The 19882-nt window shown below is 31.0% G+C and overlaps 3 protein-coding genes across 24 annotated transcripts in view; 1 reads left to right on the top strand and 2 right to left on the bottom strand.

The window, feature by feature from the left end:
* Positions 1-394: 394 nt before the first annotated feature.
* Positions 395-3724, top strand: CtsK2 (Cathepsin K2). The gene is made up of 4 exons (XM_017609583.1): positions 395-515; positions 2134-2318; positions 2678-2883; positions 2950-3724. The coding sequence occupies exons 2-4, from the start codon at positions 2139-2141 to the stop codon at positions 3650-3652; spliced, it is 1089 nt and encodes a 362-aa protein (XP_017465072.1). The 5' UTR covers positions 395-515; positions 2134-2138; the 3' UTR covers positions 3653-3724.
* Positions 3725-3849: 125 nt separating this feature from the next.
* Positions 3850-5375, bottom strand: LOC108358319 (U3 small nucleolar ribonucleoprotein protein IMP3). The gene is made up of 3 exons (XM_017609586.1): positions 5141-5375; positions 4845-5056; positions 3850-4132 (listed from the first exon to the last, which is right to left on the bottom strand). The coding sequence occupies exons 1-3, from the start codon at positions 5275-5277 to the stop codon at positions 3933-3935; spliced, it is 549 nt and encodes a 182-aa protein (XP_017465075.1). The 5' UTR covers positions 5278-5375; the 3' UTR covers positions 3850-3932.
* Positions 5376-5865: 490 nt separating this feature from the next.
* Positions 5866-19882, bottom strand: part of Patronin (calmodulin-regulated spectrin-associated protein patronin) — a 40981-nt gene continuing 26964 nt past the window's right edge. For 11 of the 22 annotated variants that reach the window (XM_017609557.1, XM_017609560.1, XM_017609555.1 and 8 more), the window contains 4 exons: positions 19579-19677; positions 13501-13689; positions 8645-8927; positions 5866-8554 (listed from right to left, as the gene is read on the bottom strand). In XM_017609557.1, coding sequence (XP_017465046.1) covers positions 8410-8554; positions 8645-8927; positions 13501-13689; positions 19579-19677 — 716 coding nt within the window. In that variant the 3' untranslated portion in view covers positions 5866-8409. The remainder of the gene's footprint in view (positions 8555-8644; positions 8928-13500; positions 13690-19578; positions 19678-19882) is intronic. The other 11 variants (XM_017609570.1, XM_017609571.1, XM_017609568.1 and 8 more) reach the window with 5 other exon arrangements.

Genomic DNA, 19882 nt, shown 5'->3' with positions numbered 1-19882 from the left:
TTAATCTTTAGTTAGCTTGATTACCTAAAAAGAATGCAAGTTTGGAAGGTTCATAATGCTTACTAGCTTCACCGCCATGCCAATTTCTGACGTCTCAGTCTGAAAAGCACTACAGTCGCTCCACTAAATGTGGATTGCTGAGCAAAACGTTGGATCATATTCCGATGACCATGCTGCAGCCAGCTGTGAACAGTGTTGGATTCCAAATTTGAACAACTAAACTTTGTTTATTCTACTTTTATTTCCTTACATATGTAATTATGTATATTATCTTTTACTCTTTGTTTTCTCAATCAATTCAATCATCTTTGGAATTCACCAAGAACTTTTTTAAAAAGACAAGCTAAAATGTATTGAGCTATAAAAGGCGCATCATCTCAGCGCAGATTCGACATTAGTAAATTGGCTACTGTATCGCAGACATTTGCTAAAGCAGCAACAAACAAACTATAAATTTCTACAAAACGAACTACCGGTTATTGTGTTGTGTGACCTGAACTTGTGCTGCGGTGAAGGCAAGTGTTAAAATTAAATCTTAATACTCAGGCAAGTGTGTACGTGTAAAAAGCAAAAAAAAAACACAATAACAATCACAATAAAACTTAAAACATGTTGCAAACATACATATTATGTAGTTAGCGTAATTACAAAAGAGAGAAACAAAATCGACAGCAAAAAAAAAACGAAATAGAAATTAAAAAGGTTATCAACTGAAATAGTGATTTAACAAAATTGATTTGTTCTATCCGCTTACAAGGCGTACAAATTGTGTTGATTTAGACTGCTGCAAATAATTTGCAAATTTAAACGAAAACTTGTCAAAATTATTAATCCAAATGAAACGATTTATTTTAAAAATAAAGATTAAAAAGAAATTTTATAAGAAAAGATTCTTGTTGTATATTAATTTTCAGATAATCATTTCCGCGTGTTATCTCTTAATCTTTATACACTAATGTTGAATTATCACTAGGCTTTGAAATGACAAAAATTACAAAAAAAAAGAGTTCAAATAATGTCATTTAGAAAACTTAATGCCTTCAAAAATGTTGGTCATTTTAATGCCCAGTACAAAAAGTCGACATAAGGGTCTCGACATAAGTAAGTCGTCGTTTTTAAAAATGAAAATTTCTTCTTGATTAAACAAATGAATTTGTTTCATTTGAGTTTTTGTATTTTAAATGCGGTAGAGAACTTGAACGCATCACGCGCTTCGCCGGTTATAAAGTGTTTTCCAATAACGACTTGACAACTTATTTAAGCCCGATATAATGATTGTTTTAAGAATGCGTACAAAATAAGATATTTAAGTTGTCAAATCCATATATTGATAATACGGGGGAGAACCTTCATAAAACTCGCGAGCAGCTTTAATACATATTTTATTTTCGTTTTCGGAACTGATTTTTTTTCTTTCGAACCATAAGTAGCTCTTCAAGCTTAGTAAAAACATGACATTCAAAATTCCTATACTTCCTAAACTAAATTCCTAATACAAATAAATAATCCTAAATTCCTATACTACAATGAAATTAATTATCTAATAATGCATTTAAAATACTGATTTTACTTACCACGAACAGTGATATATTCCAGTTGGATGGCACACAAATTAATATGATGCTTTTTAGCCCCTTTTCTTCTTATTTCATTTAGTTAAGAATAGAAGCAATGCCGACTGAAAGAAAGAAACAAAAAAATTATTTAAAATAATGTCGTAAATAGCTTCAATCAAAATTCGGTTAAAATCCAATTTAATGGCCTTATTCATAAAAAATAAAGTAGGTTTAAAAAGCTCTATAAATTGACGTTTTCACATATTTTTCAATTTATAAACCTTTTATAAAGCTACTTTATTTTTTATGAATAAGGCTATGAAACTGTAAATGGATTAAACCATTTTAATCAAAGACCAATGGAATTATAAATAAATGTATGCCAAGCTTGGTTTTATTTGTCGATTTTTTATCTAGCAAGTGCTAATTTACATAATTAATTGGACACGCAAAACAAAATAAACAATATTTCAGATTTCTCAAAAAAACAAACTGGTTTTTAAAAAAATACAAATTGTTTTGTTTCATTTTTTATTTGTATATATTTGCTTATCATTTTACTTTTCATTTTCTTTAGTCAAAATGCGTTTCGCATCTGTGTTGCTGTTGCCGTTTCTATTCGCTTTGAGTGCGGCACAATTTGGCTTCGGTGGATTCGGCAATAGCTTCAATAGAGTATCCAATACCTTTCAAGAGGGCGCTCGCAGGGTGGCCAGTTCGTTCCCAGATTTATCGAATGTTCGGGATTTCGGCGATTTTATAGTAAGTATGAAATAAAATTTATTTTATTAATTAATAGTATCAACAGAAAAGCTTAAAAAATAGCAAATAAATTAAATCAAAATAAATTTAAAAAAAAATATATAATAATAAATGAACTGAAAAATAAAATAAAAACTTAAATATTAAAAAAGAAATATTTGGTTTTTTAAGCTACCCAAGAACGGCAGTTAGTTTTTTATGAGGTTTTTTCAGTTCAGAAATTACTTCTGACGTTCGCCATTACCTGCCGAGTAGCGAACGCTACTAGAAATTTTCAAAAGCATTAAAAGTTAAATTTAAACAAGAATAACTGCTATTGCCCTTAGATTTCTTACATTCTCTTCATTCCCGTTTTGTAGGCAAAAACCGGCAAGACCTACGCCAGCGCTGCTGAACGCCAACTGCATGAGGCTACTTTCGGCGCTCGCCAACAGCTTGTCAATGCGCATAATGCCGCTTTGAGCGCCTCAAAAGGCTTCGAGCTGGGTCTGAATCAGTTTGCCGATCTACCTTTTGCAGAGTTCTTAAATAAATTAACAGGAAATAAGAAGTCAGCTAGTGGAGAGTGAGTACGAAATTAAATATACATATCTATTAAAATTCCTTTGCCTTCTTATTTACCCAATTTCAGAGCAAAAGCCAGTCGAGAACGCCAGGTAGCTGCTCCACCCACCACCAATGTGCCAGATTCTTTCGATTGGCGCGATAAAGGCGGCGTCACACCGGTGAAATATCAAGGGGATTGCGGTTCGTGCTGGACTTTTGCCAGTACTGGCGCTATTGAAGGACACACTTTTCGCGCCACTGGCAAACTGCCTATGCTCTCCGAACAAAATCTTGTCGATTGTGGACCTATAGACTATGGTCTAAACGGTTGTGATGGCGGCTTTCAGGAGTATGCTTTCGCTTTTATTAAAGAAGTACAAAAGGGTGTGGCGCACAGTGAAAAATACCCATATTTGGATAAGAAAGATACCTGCAAGTATGACCCAAGCACTAAAGCAGCACAGGTGAAGGGTTTCGCTGCTGTCAAACCGAAAGATGAGAAAACGATGAAGGAGGTTGTAGCCACTTTGGGACCGCTGGCATGCTCTGTGAACGCATTGGAAACGCTATTGCTCTATAAAAAGGGTATCTATGCGGACGAGGAGTGCAATAAGGGCGAAGTGAATCATGCTGTGCTAGTTGTGGGTTATGGCAGCGAGGGCGGCAAAGACTATTGGATTGTTAAGAACTCTTGGGACAAAAACTGGGGAGAAGAGGGTTACTTCAGATTGCCACGTGGCAGCAACTTCTGTGGTATTGCCGAGGAATGCAGTTACCCCATAGTTTAAGTGCGTAATGGAAATAAATGGTGTAATGCCTGTGATTACAGTAAATAAATAAGTAATTAATATGGTGAAGAATTTTTTAGTTTTTCGAGTACCAAAAAGTCGAAATGCACTAAGTGGAATAAGCAAAATATCTTTTAATCTTAAAGCTTTAAAAAGTCAAAATTTTCCTTAATAGAGAAAAAAAGCGTAATGATTAGTGCATATAAATTTATAAATGTTTATTTTTAAGACTTATTATACTTAACAAGAAAATTCGCCATTTTTTTGTTTACTTCTTAACTTAGGCTAAAGCAAAATCATCACGTTGATCATTGTATTCCATGACATGCTGTTTGATCTTCGAACTGTCCACCCAGGTAACGAAATCTTCCAAATTGCGTGTAACCAAAAATGCGGGATCGGTAATCATATCGGGGCCCACACGTACATGGCCTTGTTCAATCAAATCTGTGGCGTTTTTCAGATTTTGGGAGAGTTTGTCTTAAAAAAACAAAATAGCAAATAAATATGTGATATGCAATTTAATATTAAAGCGATTAATGAATGTGACTGTACATACATACGTTAACAACTAATGGTATATGCTGATTGGTTATTGCTTTGATTCTTGATGAGTTTTAGTTTTAACTCATTTTCACTAATATAATATATTACAACATGTGAATGTGATATGTATAAAAAGTACGGAAAAAGTGGGATGGTATTACTATCGCGTGAGGGTTATTCCCTAATTTCTGTATAGTAATCTCCTTTTCGTCACAGTTTTAATCTAACTTTAGTGCCCTTTTGGGAGACGATTCGGCTACGTGTACAATGGTTTTGGGTTATTGTGTCCAGGCGCGTGACCCGAATCAAAAACTTTGAACATATACGTGTAGTCAAAGGATTCAACTTTAATTTAGAACAAACATTTCGAAGCACTAATTTATTGTTAAGTTCTGCTTGAAATATGCAATTATTGCAAATTTCAAGATGATTTGTGCGTAAAATTACTGTGGACGGCGTATACGGAGTTTGACTGACGAAGATTATTTTTTCAAACTCGGCCGAAAGCCGCCAACGTTGAGAGGTCTTCTGCGCAAAAATACTGTTGGTGGTATATACCGAATCTACATTTTCTCTACAAATTCAATGTACAAATAACCGAACAATTTCCCCCTTTTTGTATATCTTAAGAATTCTAACCACTTACACTTCACCATCACCACTGGCAGACGCCGTCTACAAAAGCTACTTGCTGACACATTGCCAGCAGCTTCCAAATCATTGTTGCTTCTTATTAAGCCCATAGTATAGAGCTTCTCCAACAGCATAACCGCGGCTTCTTGCTTGAAAGGATCTGTGTTTTCGAGATTAGCAATTTTTTCACATAAGGTGCGCACTTCACGCGATAGCTTGTTATATCTAATTTATAAGGAAAATGTTACATATACATATAATTAGGTAAGGAATTGTAATATTTAATAAAGCCTTGTTGCCAATACTCACTTTGTATAATCACTAGGCTTGCGTAGGTGATAGCGTCGTATAATGCTTGTTTCCTTGCCACCATTATCCACCTTCCAAGTGATGAAGTCAACCTTTTTGAGCAACTTTTGCTCGTGATATTTAAGTTTTCGTACCATTTTATTGCTAAATAAAATGTGAGAATTTGTGTTGTTTACCAAAAAAAGCGTGCTACAAATGGCGCCAGCTGATTTTATTTGATAGTAATGTGTGTTGATTTACTCGATTAAATAAACCACAGGGTGCTACAAATACGCAAGGTAGGGGTTTCTGCAACAGTGTGTATATACATATGGACATAAACATGTTGCTACAACTTGCATATGCAAAATTTTGTATATTTGGCTGGAGGGTTGGATCAGACTTGTATTTTTCGGCTCCAACAATGTAAATTAAAAAAATGTACATTTCGGCCCCTTCCTCTACCCGTGCGCGGGCAGCTTATTTCACAAGACAAGATCTTAATACTGGGCTCCTAAAATGTGTAGCGCCATCAACGCGATATCAAAGTTTATTCCAAACAGAAAATATTTTTTAACGATTAATTTGCAGCCTCATTGCGTAAGTCGTAAATTAGGTTAAATTGTACGACTCGACAACAGCAGCATTGTCTATTGGCGTACTGCTCTTTTGCTGCTGAACTCGCAACCATCCTATTCAATCTATCGCCTTTGTCTTCAGAAATATTGTAAAAATAAACACCAAACTTTATATTTTTACTTCAATTTGTTATTTATTATTGGAAATAAAAATATACACGCATGCATTTTTCACCTCCAATCAACCTTGTTAATATTTTTTTCATATTAAGTGGTTATTTGTTTTAAATTTATTTTTGTTCGTTTTATATAACTTAAAATAATATATTTATATATATATATATGACAGTATAAAAAGTTAAAAAATAAAATCAACATAAAATTTGGAGCGTTGCTTTAACGAAAAAACTAAAGTTAAAATAAGTTTAGTGTACTAAAATGTCACTGCGTCTTGGAAATATTTTTTTCTTTTTCATTTATTCTATTTTAGTATCCGTCAAGTGCTACGCGTATTATCGATTGCATTGCTACACAACTATATGCACCACAAAATATCATTTGCGGCGATTTGCAATTTGAGTTTTTAATAAATTAGTGTTGTTGTTGTGAGCTTTTAACTTGCGTTGTTTTAATATGTAACTTCATATATGTATTGAGCCAAAACCCAATTGAATTTCGCTTTGCGCCAGAAATAAATACATACATACTTTACATATTTAGCTGTCTTCTGCAATTTTTTAAAACATTTTTGGGCATTTTTATAAGTTGTTTTCTACGAAACTTTGTAAATAGAGTTAAAACGCAATGGAACAGCGAAATTTTATGAACTATTAAGCTTCAATTATGATTTTTTTTTGCTCGAACTACTACTAAGATTGATGTTTTAATACATTGATTGGAAGCTTTCGAAAATTATGTTTTAAGTAAATAACAAAAACACAAGATTAAAATTTGTTTAATAGTTCTAAAAAGGTATTCGAAATGTTGCATGAAAAGACAAATAATGGATTTACAAACTCTATAAATAAAGCATTAAACCACCAGACAAAGAAATTTAGTTGCGCTCTAAATTGCAAAAAAAACACTTTGGAATTTTCAAAAATCGCAACGGAAGCAATAAAAGCAATGCTATGCGTCTAAAGTTATATAATGACCGCAGCTGGGTTTTCGAAAATATTTCTCTTTGGGGTGACGCACGTTAGGAGTTTTCAACAAATTACAACAAATTGTACTCCAGATTTATCAAGGTCTCAGAACCTTTTTAGCACATAATTTCAAAAATGACAAATTTTGAATTGAGTCACTTTTGAAAGCCATGTGCAATATTTTAAAGCTGGGAACTGGCCACTGATGTGCAAAATGTCACATAACCTCAAAAATGAACAGCTTTGCTAATGAACTCCAACTCAAATGCTTTTTAAACTTAGATATATAAGAATTTTTGTTTTTTTAGGAAAAATGTATACTTCATACTGTACTTTTGGACTTTGCCTTTCGAATTCATAACTTTTTAAATAATTTCGTCTTCTCTGCCATTTGGTTGTTGACGCACGCGCGCATGAACATCATCATCATTATCACCAACATTATCATATACATATGTATGTATGTATGTACGTATCTTGCATTTATTTATTTTTTATTTATTCATTATGCTCTTCAAGTCATACCTTCACTTTGCATATCTTTTTTTATAGATTTAGTTTATGTATACCCATTAAATATTTCTACAAAATTATTTCTATGAAATATTCATTCTATAAAAAAAAAACAATTAAAATAAAATAGTATTAATTATTAAAAAAAAGGGTTCACTTAAATAAGTTTACAGTGAATACTATTAGTTTTCGCACTTGCTTTGTTTTTAGCTTGTTGTTGCATAAAAAGAAAATAGAATGTAAAATGTAGTATTTAGTATACAAGTATGTATATGTATGCTAAAGAGCAAAAGAAGTATATAACTTTGACAAGAGAAGTGTTACACAATACACGATGACTACGTACTTGCGAACATATGATTATTTTTAAATAATTTTTGATTTATAAGTATGCTTACAAAAGATAATGTTTTATATGTATGTATGTGTATATATGCAAGTATATATGGATATATGCTTATATACATAAATGTGTATGTATATATGAATATCCTTATTTATCCCTGTGGGTATGTGTATGTATATCTTTTAGCGTTGCGCCAGCTTTAGCTTTAGCTTTCTCAACTACACATTGGCTTTTGCTTATACAGCTTTCACACTTTCCCTCTCTCGTTTTGCGTAACTTTACTGCGCTGCAAGTGTTTTCAACTTAACAGTTAGTAAATGTTAGTTAGAAGTATATATATTTTTTTTTGCTTTCTTTTAAGCTTCTAGTTTCTCTTTGTTGCTCGTTTTTAGCCTTGCATATGCGCAACACACCACCAAAATTTTCATCAATTATATAAGTATTTTTATATATAAGTATGTATTATATGCATTTTTAACTTTCAAACCAACAATTTACATCTACATTAATCAGTGCGGTCACAACGCTGGCGCTGGCCATGCCTACGATGACTACGACGATGAAGTTTTGCATGCTTTGCTTGCTTGACTGCTGATGCTTGCAACACTTTGCAATTCCTTTGCTCTGAATTCCAAAACATGCGCACATTTTGCCATGAGTGGGGTGGCGAGACGACGTCGTTGCCTTTGGCATATATACACACTCACTTTAGATAACAAGCGCCATATCTTTTTTACTAGGTAACTGCACTTTTTTGCCCTGCCACAGCGAATTGTGAATCGTAAATGCATCGATGGTGACCGTTAGATGTTTTGTATGGACTTGTGAGAAGCATTTGCCGCCTGAGTTATACCTGTGCGCAGGTGTAAAAGTTGAGAACAAAAAAAAAAAATTATGAATTTAGCATGAAATGCAAATATAAAACAAACACACAAACACTCACTTAAAGAATTTATCAAACATGACTTCATCCACTTGACTAGGTCCTGTACCGTACAATTTGGCTACTTGATCCGTTTCGGGTGCGTAACTGTACAATGCACGGAATTGGCAGCCGGCATCGCGGAAGAGCACAAGAAAATGTTTCGCTTCGGATCGTGCAATCTTTTCCAGTACTTTCTGTTTGGCCTCACGATTCACCGCACCCGGGAATACACAATATTCCACGGCATTCAATATGATGCCACGATTGGATTTGGCGGCTGGTTGCTTGTAGAGTTTCGGACCTGTTCCATGCGATTAGGTGGAGAACGGAAAAAAAGATGTAGTTGTAATGCAGTCAACAAAAATTAAGAATTAAACAAAATGAATTTTAGATTTCTAAAAGTACAAACAATTTACGAATAAGTTAAACGTATATTTATGTGTATGTATGTATGTGGGTAGAATAGTTGTTTTAGCATAAAAGGGCACTAGGTTTACGTTAACGTTTATTAACAAAAAAAAAATTAAGTAAATAAGTAATCTCGAAACGGCATTAACTACATTTTTTTTTATATTTCAATACATTTCTATAAGTTAAGAAATAAGGGCACACTTGTTTCAACGCTACGTACATAATAGTAAATAAAAGTAATTAATTATAAAGTTGATCTTTAAAATATATGCATGTCCTTAAGTTAATCGAAATAGTTATTTATTTATTCAATTTCCGAATGTAAATTTTTAAATAACACAAAGTTGTCACATCAGTGTTTTAGTGGAAATTCGTCATAACAAAACTGCAACTATTTTTACTTTATAAAAAGATAAAACAATGTAAACAATGCCGAAAGTTTTTCATAACCTTGGAGTCTACTCTGTATTGCGATTCGAAAAGCAAATCATTCGGATTCGAATATTTAGCTCTATGAGTTTGCATTAGTCCGTGTCGCCTTTCGAATCGCAATACAGTGTAGACCCCTTTGCATTCTAAAAAAAAAAATGTATACAAAATTATTTGGGTGATTCACACAGTTAATCGTTAAATTTTATAACGTTTAAAAGTATGTTTAGCTGTATCACTACTAAAACATTTTTAACCGTCTGAAAATTTACACTTTTACAATACGTCTGTTACGATACCGTGTGAATTTCCTCATCGTTGCAAAATTTAAGTGGGAATTCGGATAATAAAAATTCAACTATAATAAGGTAAAATCATGTACATATGGCAGAGTTCTCCAAAACTTTGCATTCTATAAAAAATGTTATACAAACTTATTTGGGCGATTCACACAGTAATCCGTTTAATTTTTCAACCAGTAAAAGTATTTTTTAGCCGTTTCATAACAACCACAAAACATTTTTAACTGTTTGAAAATTTACAAATTTTGCCAGAATCCATCTGTTACGACTATTTGTGAGCACCCTTATTGTCACAAAATCTAATGTATTCTAAATTTACCGCACCACTATGTATATGAAAATTGTTGAACGATAAAGCTTTACAAGTTGGATTTATAATCCTAAGAATTAAAATGTTTTTAATTAAAAAATTGTCATTAATTTATAATTGAGTTATTCAAACGGTGGCGTGAAGATCTAATTTTTGACAGACAAAATTTTCTGTTTTATGGAAGTTCTCGAAACTTATATGATTTAAAATGTTTTTTGTTATTAAAACTCAAATAATTATTAATTTATTATTTTATTAAAAAACAACTAAACATTTTTTTTAAGATTTTTTGTGTTCAAACCTCCAAGCTTTCTTAACGAAGTTCTAAAAGTTTAACAATTTATATATATATATATACATATTTTAATTAAAAGCACTACGTTTGGCAACAACTAAGTAATTTACTAGAATACAAATGTCAAAATTTCATATTTTGATTGAGTGAGTGAAAATGTAAGTGTTGGAATTTTCTTTACATCTTCTTCTTTGAGAGAAGAATAGCTGAAATCTGACACTTGTATACCAAAGCAAAAAATATATAAAAATTCACGTAACTTTTTGTTTTTGTACTGCTCCTAAAATTTTAGAACTTTTGCAGTTTTTTTATAAAAAAAATTTAAATCGCCTTGAACAGCCTTGAAAAATTATTTCATTATAGTCAAACAAATCTTTTAAATATAAAAAAAAACGTTTGCTGTTTAATACGTAATGAACTGAAGCTTGTAAAAAGCTCTATTTTAGTGTGAGCTTTTCCAAATTAGGTAGCTTAAAGGATGACAATTAATTAAATTATTGTGGCTGCTGTAAAAACTATTGAAGTATTTTGGGACAAATTTCCATTATCGCTGTCAAGAAAGCTAATTTCGTAAAATTGATGTCAAATTATTTCACAAAATTTTATTTCTGGTTTATTTTGGACGATAGAAGGAAATTTGGCGCTCGAATCACGTCATTAGAAAAATGCATGTATTAAGGCTGCTTTTTTCAAATCAGTATGTGTTTTTATTGCTAAAAATAAACGAACTGAGCTGACTGATGGGGAATGTCTTTAAAGCGATTTCAAGAGCTTGTTGTTTCCATTTTACGAGCCTACAGTATAGTACGTCCCAGTTAACTGACTACCTCCTGCCTTAATTGTGTATATGTTAAAATTAATAAAAAATAATACTAATATTTTGGCGTTTACACTTTTGCTCAGTCAAAATTTAAGTAAATTTTAAGTAATTTCCGATTTAAATGTTTAACAAAATGCTTTCCAGAAGGCCTTTATGAGTGCGCTTAGAGCCCATATCTATCAAAATTTATGTATAGGTTCATGTAAAAGTAAAAACTCTATAACGAAATGTCAATAACCACGCCCTTATTTACGAAATGTAGAATTAAATTTAATGTGATGATATTCTAGCTTAAAGTAGTTGTCTATGTATTTATATATTTTGAAATTTGCATGGAAAAATGAGCTGCACAAAAATCGTAGCCAAAAGGCTTAATATTCACGCTAGATTTTTTTGTGTTGTAAAATACAGTGGCACTGAGAATTCTCGCAACGCATGCAAAGTCTTTTATTATAATTGCTTTTTGCCAATTTTTTATTAAAATTATACTAAAACAAAACACACAAAAATAAAATCCCTAAACTGTGTGCAAAACTCAGGAAAATTCAATAAATTTGCGTACTCATTTGCATATTCTAAGTATGCAGTTGCTTAGCCCATTAATTTTCTAAAAAATCGGATTTGAAATTTGCAAATTAGTAAGAACATTTATTGCATTTTCCTGAGTTTTGCACACAGATTAGGGATTTTATTTTTGTGTGTTTTGTTGTAGTTAGAACTACATAAATAGATTTTAATAAAAAATTGGCGAAAAGCAATTATAATAAAAAACTTTGCATGCATTGCTAAAAATTCTATGTGCCAATACTTTTGTCCGGCACTGTATATACCAACGCTTTCGTTTTGAATAAAAATAAGGCTAATATAATTTTCATAGAAATATTAAAAATTGTGACTAATTGTGATTAAAAATTGTGATATTAAAAATTGAAAAATTTTTTTGAAAAAGTGACTAATTGTGATTAAAAATTAAATTAAATTCATGACTGTTGTAAAGTAATTAATTAAGTTCCCATAGACAAAAAATACAGATTTTCATTTAATTAATAGTTTTTAACACATTATTGATTTGTAGTCGTTTAGCTATAGGTTACTACTATAATAGGGAAACTTTTAGTTTTCCTCTTTTACGTAGAAGGACCCCTAGATAATTTTATTTATTTTGAATATTCCTAATTTGTTCTCGTGATCGCTATAATTCTTGATACTATTATCAGCATATTTATCGATTTATGTATCGATATTGTTATCGATGTGTTTATAGATTATAGATTTAAAAATTTATCGATATATAAATGGAATTTCTCATTAAAATGTACAAATTCAGTAATAGTTTTATGGTTTTATTTTTTAATATTATTTATATTTATGTTTATCGATACATTTAATTTATATTGTTTTTGATATTTTTATTTTTGTACATACACATTAATGAGGCCAAAGAGGTTTTATTTGTTTATTTAATATTCAATAATTAAAAAAAATGTAGCATATTCTCAAACCAAAACTAGGTAAATCTGGTTTTAAAACTCTATAGAAAAATTATAATAATTCAATACATTTTCATTATAACTTTAAATTTTTTTTTTGGTATACGATTTATAGCGCACATACTTTGTATGAAAGAAAATGCGCAACACCTTCAACTCAATGCGATTTTTTTAGAAAAATAAATAAAAAGTTAGCACAATATGCATTTTTTAAAGTTGTAGTAAAAATTCAAACAATTAGAAAAAATTAAGTTTTTTTTAAGATTTTTCTATTTACAAATTTTTTGCAAATATTTTTTTTCTAACAAAAACCTCAAATTTTTATATTATATTTTTTAGTACTATTTTATTTATTTTTTTTATTTTAAAATTAATAATGGAATATCGAAAATGTAACGCATGGAAAACATCGATTGCATGCTCCACCTCAATTTTTGTAACCGGATGCAGATTCGGCGATTTGCGTTTTAGAAAGTTTTGAATTTTAAAGAAATTAAAAAACGCTAATCTTGTTTTATTTATTTGAAATTTTGAAAAATTTAACCAACCGAAAATAAAGTGCAGCTGAATATGAGCTTTCACAAAAACAAATGGTTTATGTTGTGTAGTAAATATTGGATCTAATTCGATGAAAATTGCATTTTGTACAACCATAAATGTATGTATGTATAAGTGTTTGTTTGAGTGGGTGTGCGTGTGAGGTCGTGCAATTGTGTGCTCAAAAACAAAACACAAAACAAAATGTATAGCAAATATAATTAAATTGTTTTTATTAGGCGCAGCAGCAACAGCAGCAGCAGCAGAAAAAAATACAAACCCGAATATTCCATTGAGCCAAGATTTGTTGAGAGTAAGCCCGATCCATCATCGAAACCGCGTCGTTTCGTTATCAAACCTGGTGGCAGTGAGCCTGGTCCAGATGGCGATGGCATATGCCTGCCTGAGGCCATGCCAGGTGATGGCGCACGACGTGGCGGAGTGGCACGACCCAATCCCGAATCTGTATCTAGGCCAAAGGTGCGTTTCATGCAGAAACAACAACAACAACGAACGAACGACACGTAACGTAACGTAGTTAGGCAGGCACGACAGGCGAGCGAGCAGTCATAAAGGCCGGGCGATTATACAACAGGCATTCACATTTAGTACAGATGAGTAACATATTTTCGTATTGTTTTTTATGTTCGGAATTGAGGTTTGTGTTAAATTTTCCGATTTTTTGATTTGGTAAATTTCAATTCAATTCAATGACAGCGAGGAGCGAGCACGTTTAGTTTGACAGGAATAATTATTTGTATGATGTTAGTTTGAAAAAAGAGATAAAAAACAACAACGCATGTGCATAATTTAACATTTGCCAAATATTATGAAATATGTGTGTGTGTTTTTTAAATTACATTTAATTTAATTTTTTAGGTTTCAAGTTTAAAATTTTCTCTCAGCTTTTTTTAGTAGATTAAAAATGTTTACTTTTAGCTTGACTGCTATTATTTTCTAGGTTTAACCATGATACAAAAAAGAAGGTAGTTTCAATAAACAACTTTTTGATTAAAAAGCAGATTTTTGACAATTGCTCAATTGTAAAAAAATCGAAGCATCGTTACCCAATTGTAAGTTTTTTGGTGTGGGAGATTTTATATCCTAAATTTGGGATTATAAGGAAATAGTTGTATTAATATATACCTTTTAAAAATAATCAATATCTTGTCTTAAAAACGTTTAAATTTTACATTAAATTCGATAACAACTTGCCAAATCATTATTTTAATATTAATACAATTTTAGTGAACATATCTTAAAATTTTTTTAGTGTCCTCATGTCATCTCATTATGTCACAATGTAGTTTTATATATCGGATACAATGATTCTGATGTAATTCAGACACTGAAATTACACATTTCGATGTGTTATTTAATACATATTGTCTTTGTCCATTTAACAGCAAAAGGAATTTGCTTTAGGACCCATGGGCGTAAAATTTTTCGAGCAACACATATTGTTTTCACATGAAATTTTTACACACCCAAAATTGAAGTATAAAATAAATAGATACAAATAAATTTTCAATCAAACTGATTTGTGTAGTTCAGGGGCGTCTTTAGTAAATGTTTGGAGTCTAATATTCTTTTTGGGTCAACTATGATGTTGGATTTAATTTTTTGCAATCATTAGTTAATTTCGCTTGAGGAGCCGCAATGTTCATACCGGCTGTACCGATTTTTTGGAAATTTCGGACACAAATTTTCCAAGAATGGTTATAGGCTAAAACAAACCCGATATCTAAAGGGCGTGTGGAACCTCCCATACAAATCGAATTTTTCATAGTGCATATCTCTGGAATTATTTGTGGTAGAGTCCTGGAACTTTGTATGGATATATGTATGGATTTATTGGAAAATGCGGCGTGCCACCGTAGAACTTGGAATAGAATATGAAAACGATCTCGAAGCCATTGAAAGCTAGCGGTATAGACCAAATAAACTAAAATTCTTGTGACGCATAGATACCTCTGGAAGCATTTATTTTTCCAACGGAAATATGTACAGGAAAACGGGCGCGACATCTTCTGGAAAGTAACATGATCACATGGAGTATCCCGAGAACCATTTTAATATTACATTTACATTGGACCAAAATGCGTGATTTGAAATCAGTCATTTGAAGGTGTTTACACTGCTTGATCCGCATTTGCTTTGACTTCTCATCAAATGAAAAGGGAAGACAAAAACAAAATGTATGTAAACAAACACTACATTTATTATATTGTTAACGCTTTTTGGACACAAAAAGGCAATTATTCTTTGATTAAACTAAAAATGTGTAAAGCTCTTGTATAAATTAACAATTTTTACACACAAATTTCAAAGATTTATTTATTTCGTTGTGTTTGTTTTGTGTTTGAAAAATTCCAAATGTCAAAGACAAACCAAAGCTTTTGTGGAACTTTTGTTTCTGAGTGCGTTCAATAAAATAGTACGGCAATTGGAACGCATTTGTTTCGTGATTTTGTGTAAATGCGTCGAAATGCGTCATTCTGGAAATGTGAATTTGTATGGAGAAATGCGTGATTTGGCCTCGCATTTGAGGTTTCTCGCCCAAATGACGCATTTGGGCTCAATGTAAATGTAATATAAGCTAAACCTTCAGGGATTACATTCTCGCCAAGGCATAAGCTGAAATTGCGTCGCAAGTTTTATGATCGGCTTAGGTAAGGTTTAACCACTTAACCCCCCTTTGTTTTCGTCGCTAATGAATTCTATAAACTGTCAGCTTTCACACAATTTAAAATGTACATGTAAGAACAAAATATTTTTAAATCGACAAAAAATTAATAAGAAAATTTGAAGGATTTTAGATATTGGGTATGGTAGCACGAAATGTCACAATCTGCTTAATTGTCAGGTTGTTAATATGGCGACGAAAAAGTGACAATGGAACTACCTTGTTTTTTGTATCATGGGTTTAACTGTTATTTGTATGGATGTATATATGTAGATAAGGTTTTGAGCAATGAGTAAAACCGCAATCATTTCCGAAAAGGTTAAAAAATAATTTTTGAGTAGTAGATATATAAGTATGTAAGTATATGTAGCAAACAAAATTAGACTTATGTATGTACGTTTGTAGCTGTATAATTATGTACAAAAGAATGAGGACATGTAGTATTTGTAGATACATATGCACATACTTAAATGATATGATAAGTTAATTGGGTTATGAGTAGTTAGATTAATATAATTTTTTAAATACACATGTACATTAGCGTGGGCCGAAAATCCGTTTTTTTTAGAATTTTGATTGGTAATAGCAAAAATATGATTCATTATGCTCTTAAAAATATCTGTGTGAAATATGACAATTTTTGGTCAATATCTTAGGCTCGCCTGAGCCCATCAAAGTTCAATATGGCCAAAAAATAAAAATTAATAAATAAGTTAAGTAACACATTTTTTTACTAAAATTGCAATAATATTCTAAAGTATTAGTCCTACATAATTAGGTATATGGATCTTTTTTGTAGAAAATCGAAGTTAGCTAAGAAACATTTTTTTTTAGTACCTGTACTTTGATGGACTTGGGCGAGCCTAGGATATTGACCAAAAACTTTCACATTTCACACAGATATTTTTTAGAGCATAATGAACCATATTTTTGCTATTACCAATCAAAATTCTAAAAAAGGGGATTTTCGGCCCACGCTTATGTACATATGTACATAGATATGTATGCACATGAGTATTAAGGTGGTCCTTAAAAATATTCAGATTTTGAGATATCCATTTATTTTATTCTACGTGCAAAATAAAGACAGCCACGAAAATTTCAAAATTTAAAAAATATATAGCGGTTGCTAACAGGGTTTGAAAATTTTTAAATCAAAATCCAATATTTCGACAAAATTTTGGCCTTGACCAGCTATAACTCAGCGAGTTTATGAATTTATATGAATAAGCTTCAATAATGTGTAAAATTTAACAGATTAAGGTAATTATTTTGCAGAATTTTTTCGATTTAAATAAATGTTAATTTTTTTGAATCTAAAAATTTAAATTTAAAATTTTGAAATTTTCTTGAATGGCTTTATTTGGTACGTAGAACAAAATAAAGGCGTACTCCATACAAAATTTAGATTTTGATATTTTAAAAGAACCACCCTAATGGGCATGTAAATTGCCTAAAAAACGAAGTTTTATTACTGGAACTTTTTGCACACCGCATTATATTTCAAGCCCTCAGGTTTACATCCTAAGCCTTGACTAGAATGAGATTTTACTAGAGATTGTAAATAAATCAGTTTCATATTTTCAAATCAAAAAGGCATGATGAAAATATTGTCGTACCGCTTTTCCGAAGCTGAGGATACTAACTCATTCACTTATTTAAAAAAAAAAAAACATACAAAAATTATAATTGAAGAACTTAAAAAACCTTTTTCTACCGATTTATTAAAAACGCAATATAATAATAAAAAATTTCAAATAATGGAAAAAATGATACATTGAAAAATTAATTCAAAATTAAACATTGGAGTCCATAGTCCTATAAGTCCTATAGCATAGTCCTGTAAGTTCATTGTATCTACAGAAACTAGTTATGCGATGTGCTTTGTCATTGTTACTGCGATTAGTGCTAATTTTTAACGTTCACACATTTGCTTGACTGATTTGTATAACAAAAAGTTTAGAATGAAGTAAAGATGCTTAACATAAGTTAAACTGTTGCCAGTCAGATGTACATATTTTTCGCCATATATGAAATAATGACATCTTATTTGAGAAAATTCTGTGTTAGCGAGGGTTAAATAACAAATTTTGTGGTTTTTTTTCGCATAATATACTTTCAAAATGCTTATTTACTTTAGTTGTGGCTCTAAAAATAGCTCCTAACAGGAGCGTATTTTGTATGTACGACCCTTTATCCATAACCCTACTTTTAGTTTAGTTAAAAAGCACAAAATGTAAACTCAAACCGAAATTAATTAACTGTACTTGCATGGATGAAATTTTGTTAGAAATGGGCGTGGTTATTGACACACTTTAGTGATGCGTTTACTTAATTTTTATTTTATTTTTATTAAACTCTAAACAGAATTGCTTTTAGGGGCGTTTGGTTAAGTAGCATTGCTGCGAATTCGTTGTTTACAAAAATGATGAATGTATTTTTAAATAATATTGAATAGCGAAAATTTGGCATTTTATATGTACATGAAAATAATTTATGTTCAAAAGGAAAAGACAAAAAACGCCGCAGAAAGTTACATTGCCGAAGTTGGCGTAGGTTAAGAAGAAATTTAATGCGGACATTTTTTTTACATACATTATTAAAATTTTTTCTTGTAACTTTTTATAAAAATGTAGTTCATACTACAACAAAAAATATAAAAAACAGAATTTCTAAACTTTGTGCAAAACTCAAGAAAATTTTTAATAAATATGCGCACAAATTTGCATTTTACTAAAATTTAATTGGCTACAAAACTACCTTTTCAAAATTTTTCAAAAAATTTGATTCGAATGTTGCAACTTTGTACGCAAATTTATTGAAATTTCCTGAGTTTTGCACAAAATTTAAAAATTTTATATTTGTTTTTTTTTTCTTTTTGTAGTACGTATAAGCTATATTTTTTATAAAATTTGCAGAAAAAAATAAAAATAAAAAATATGCTGCATACATTGTGAAAATTTCTCTGCCAATACTTCTTACCGGTAGTGTATATTTATGCGGTTAACAACTATCGCGATGAATTATCTCTTTGAATGGTGAAGGCAATCGAATTTTCTTGCAAAACTACATAAAATGTGGAACACGTGTTTTACAAAATTTTTTTTAGTCCTACGAGAATTGCATCTATTTTGAAAAAAATCTACCTGAATAAATTTCATTCACAAAAAGAGATACAACAGACAAAAAATGCCGTAAATGAGTAACTCTAAATTACGAAAACGAAATTATGGCATTAGCCACAACAATATAAGAATTGAATAAATAATGTTGACAAGCACTATATGTAGAATGAAACTACTAAAATACTACCTAGGCTTGAAATATGTACTAACTCTTGAAGCTTGTATCTTAAGCTATACTAAAAATGTAGTTTATGAATGCATAATATGTATAACATATGTATTACAAAAGCGAAGACCACCACAAGTACAAGTTAAAAATGGTTATAAGTACCTATGCAAGGAGTGTAAACAATATGAAACCAAAACCAAAACAAAAACCAAAACCAAACCACCAACCACCAGGGTAAGCAATTTTTTGTTGTTGCACATAGTATTTTACAGCTCTACGGCGCTTATTCTTTTTTAGCGTACACATAAGCCATTTTTTGTTTTCATAATTATTTTTTTTGTTTGTTTGTTTGTTTTGTAATTGGTCTTCGGTTCTTACCACACAGATTCATTAGCGAATTGGACTTGCGACCACGGAAATTAAGGCTACTTCCTTTAGCTACAGATATACGTGAGCGACCTCGATCGACGGTTGGTTCTGGAAAAAGGCCCATAATACAGGCGTTTGTTTTGGTTTGATATTTAATAAAAATTTGTATTGTATATGCGTAATGAAGTATTTAGAAAGAAAAAAACAAAACAAAAGGATAGTAAGAATATATCCTTAGAATAGTAAGGTTACATACATAAATGTTAAAAAAAAACAAATATGCAGGAGAGTAGGTGAACGAAATGATGAGAAA

The sequence above is a fragment of the Rhagoletis zephyria genome, unplaced genomic scaffold (genome assembly GCF_001687245.7).
Source record: "Rhagoletis zephyria isolate East Lansing unplaced genomic scaffold, Rhagoletis_zephyria_1.1 Rzeph_scaffold_00235, whole genome shotgun sequence".
In the NCBI taxonomy this organism is placed as follows: domain Eukaryota; kingdom Metazoa; phylum Arthropoda; class Insecta; order Diptera; family Tephritidae; genus Rhagoletis; species Rhagoletis zephyria.
Note: the sequence above shows the minus strand (reverse complement) of the source record. Positions and strands in the feature narration are given on the sequence as shown.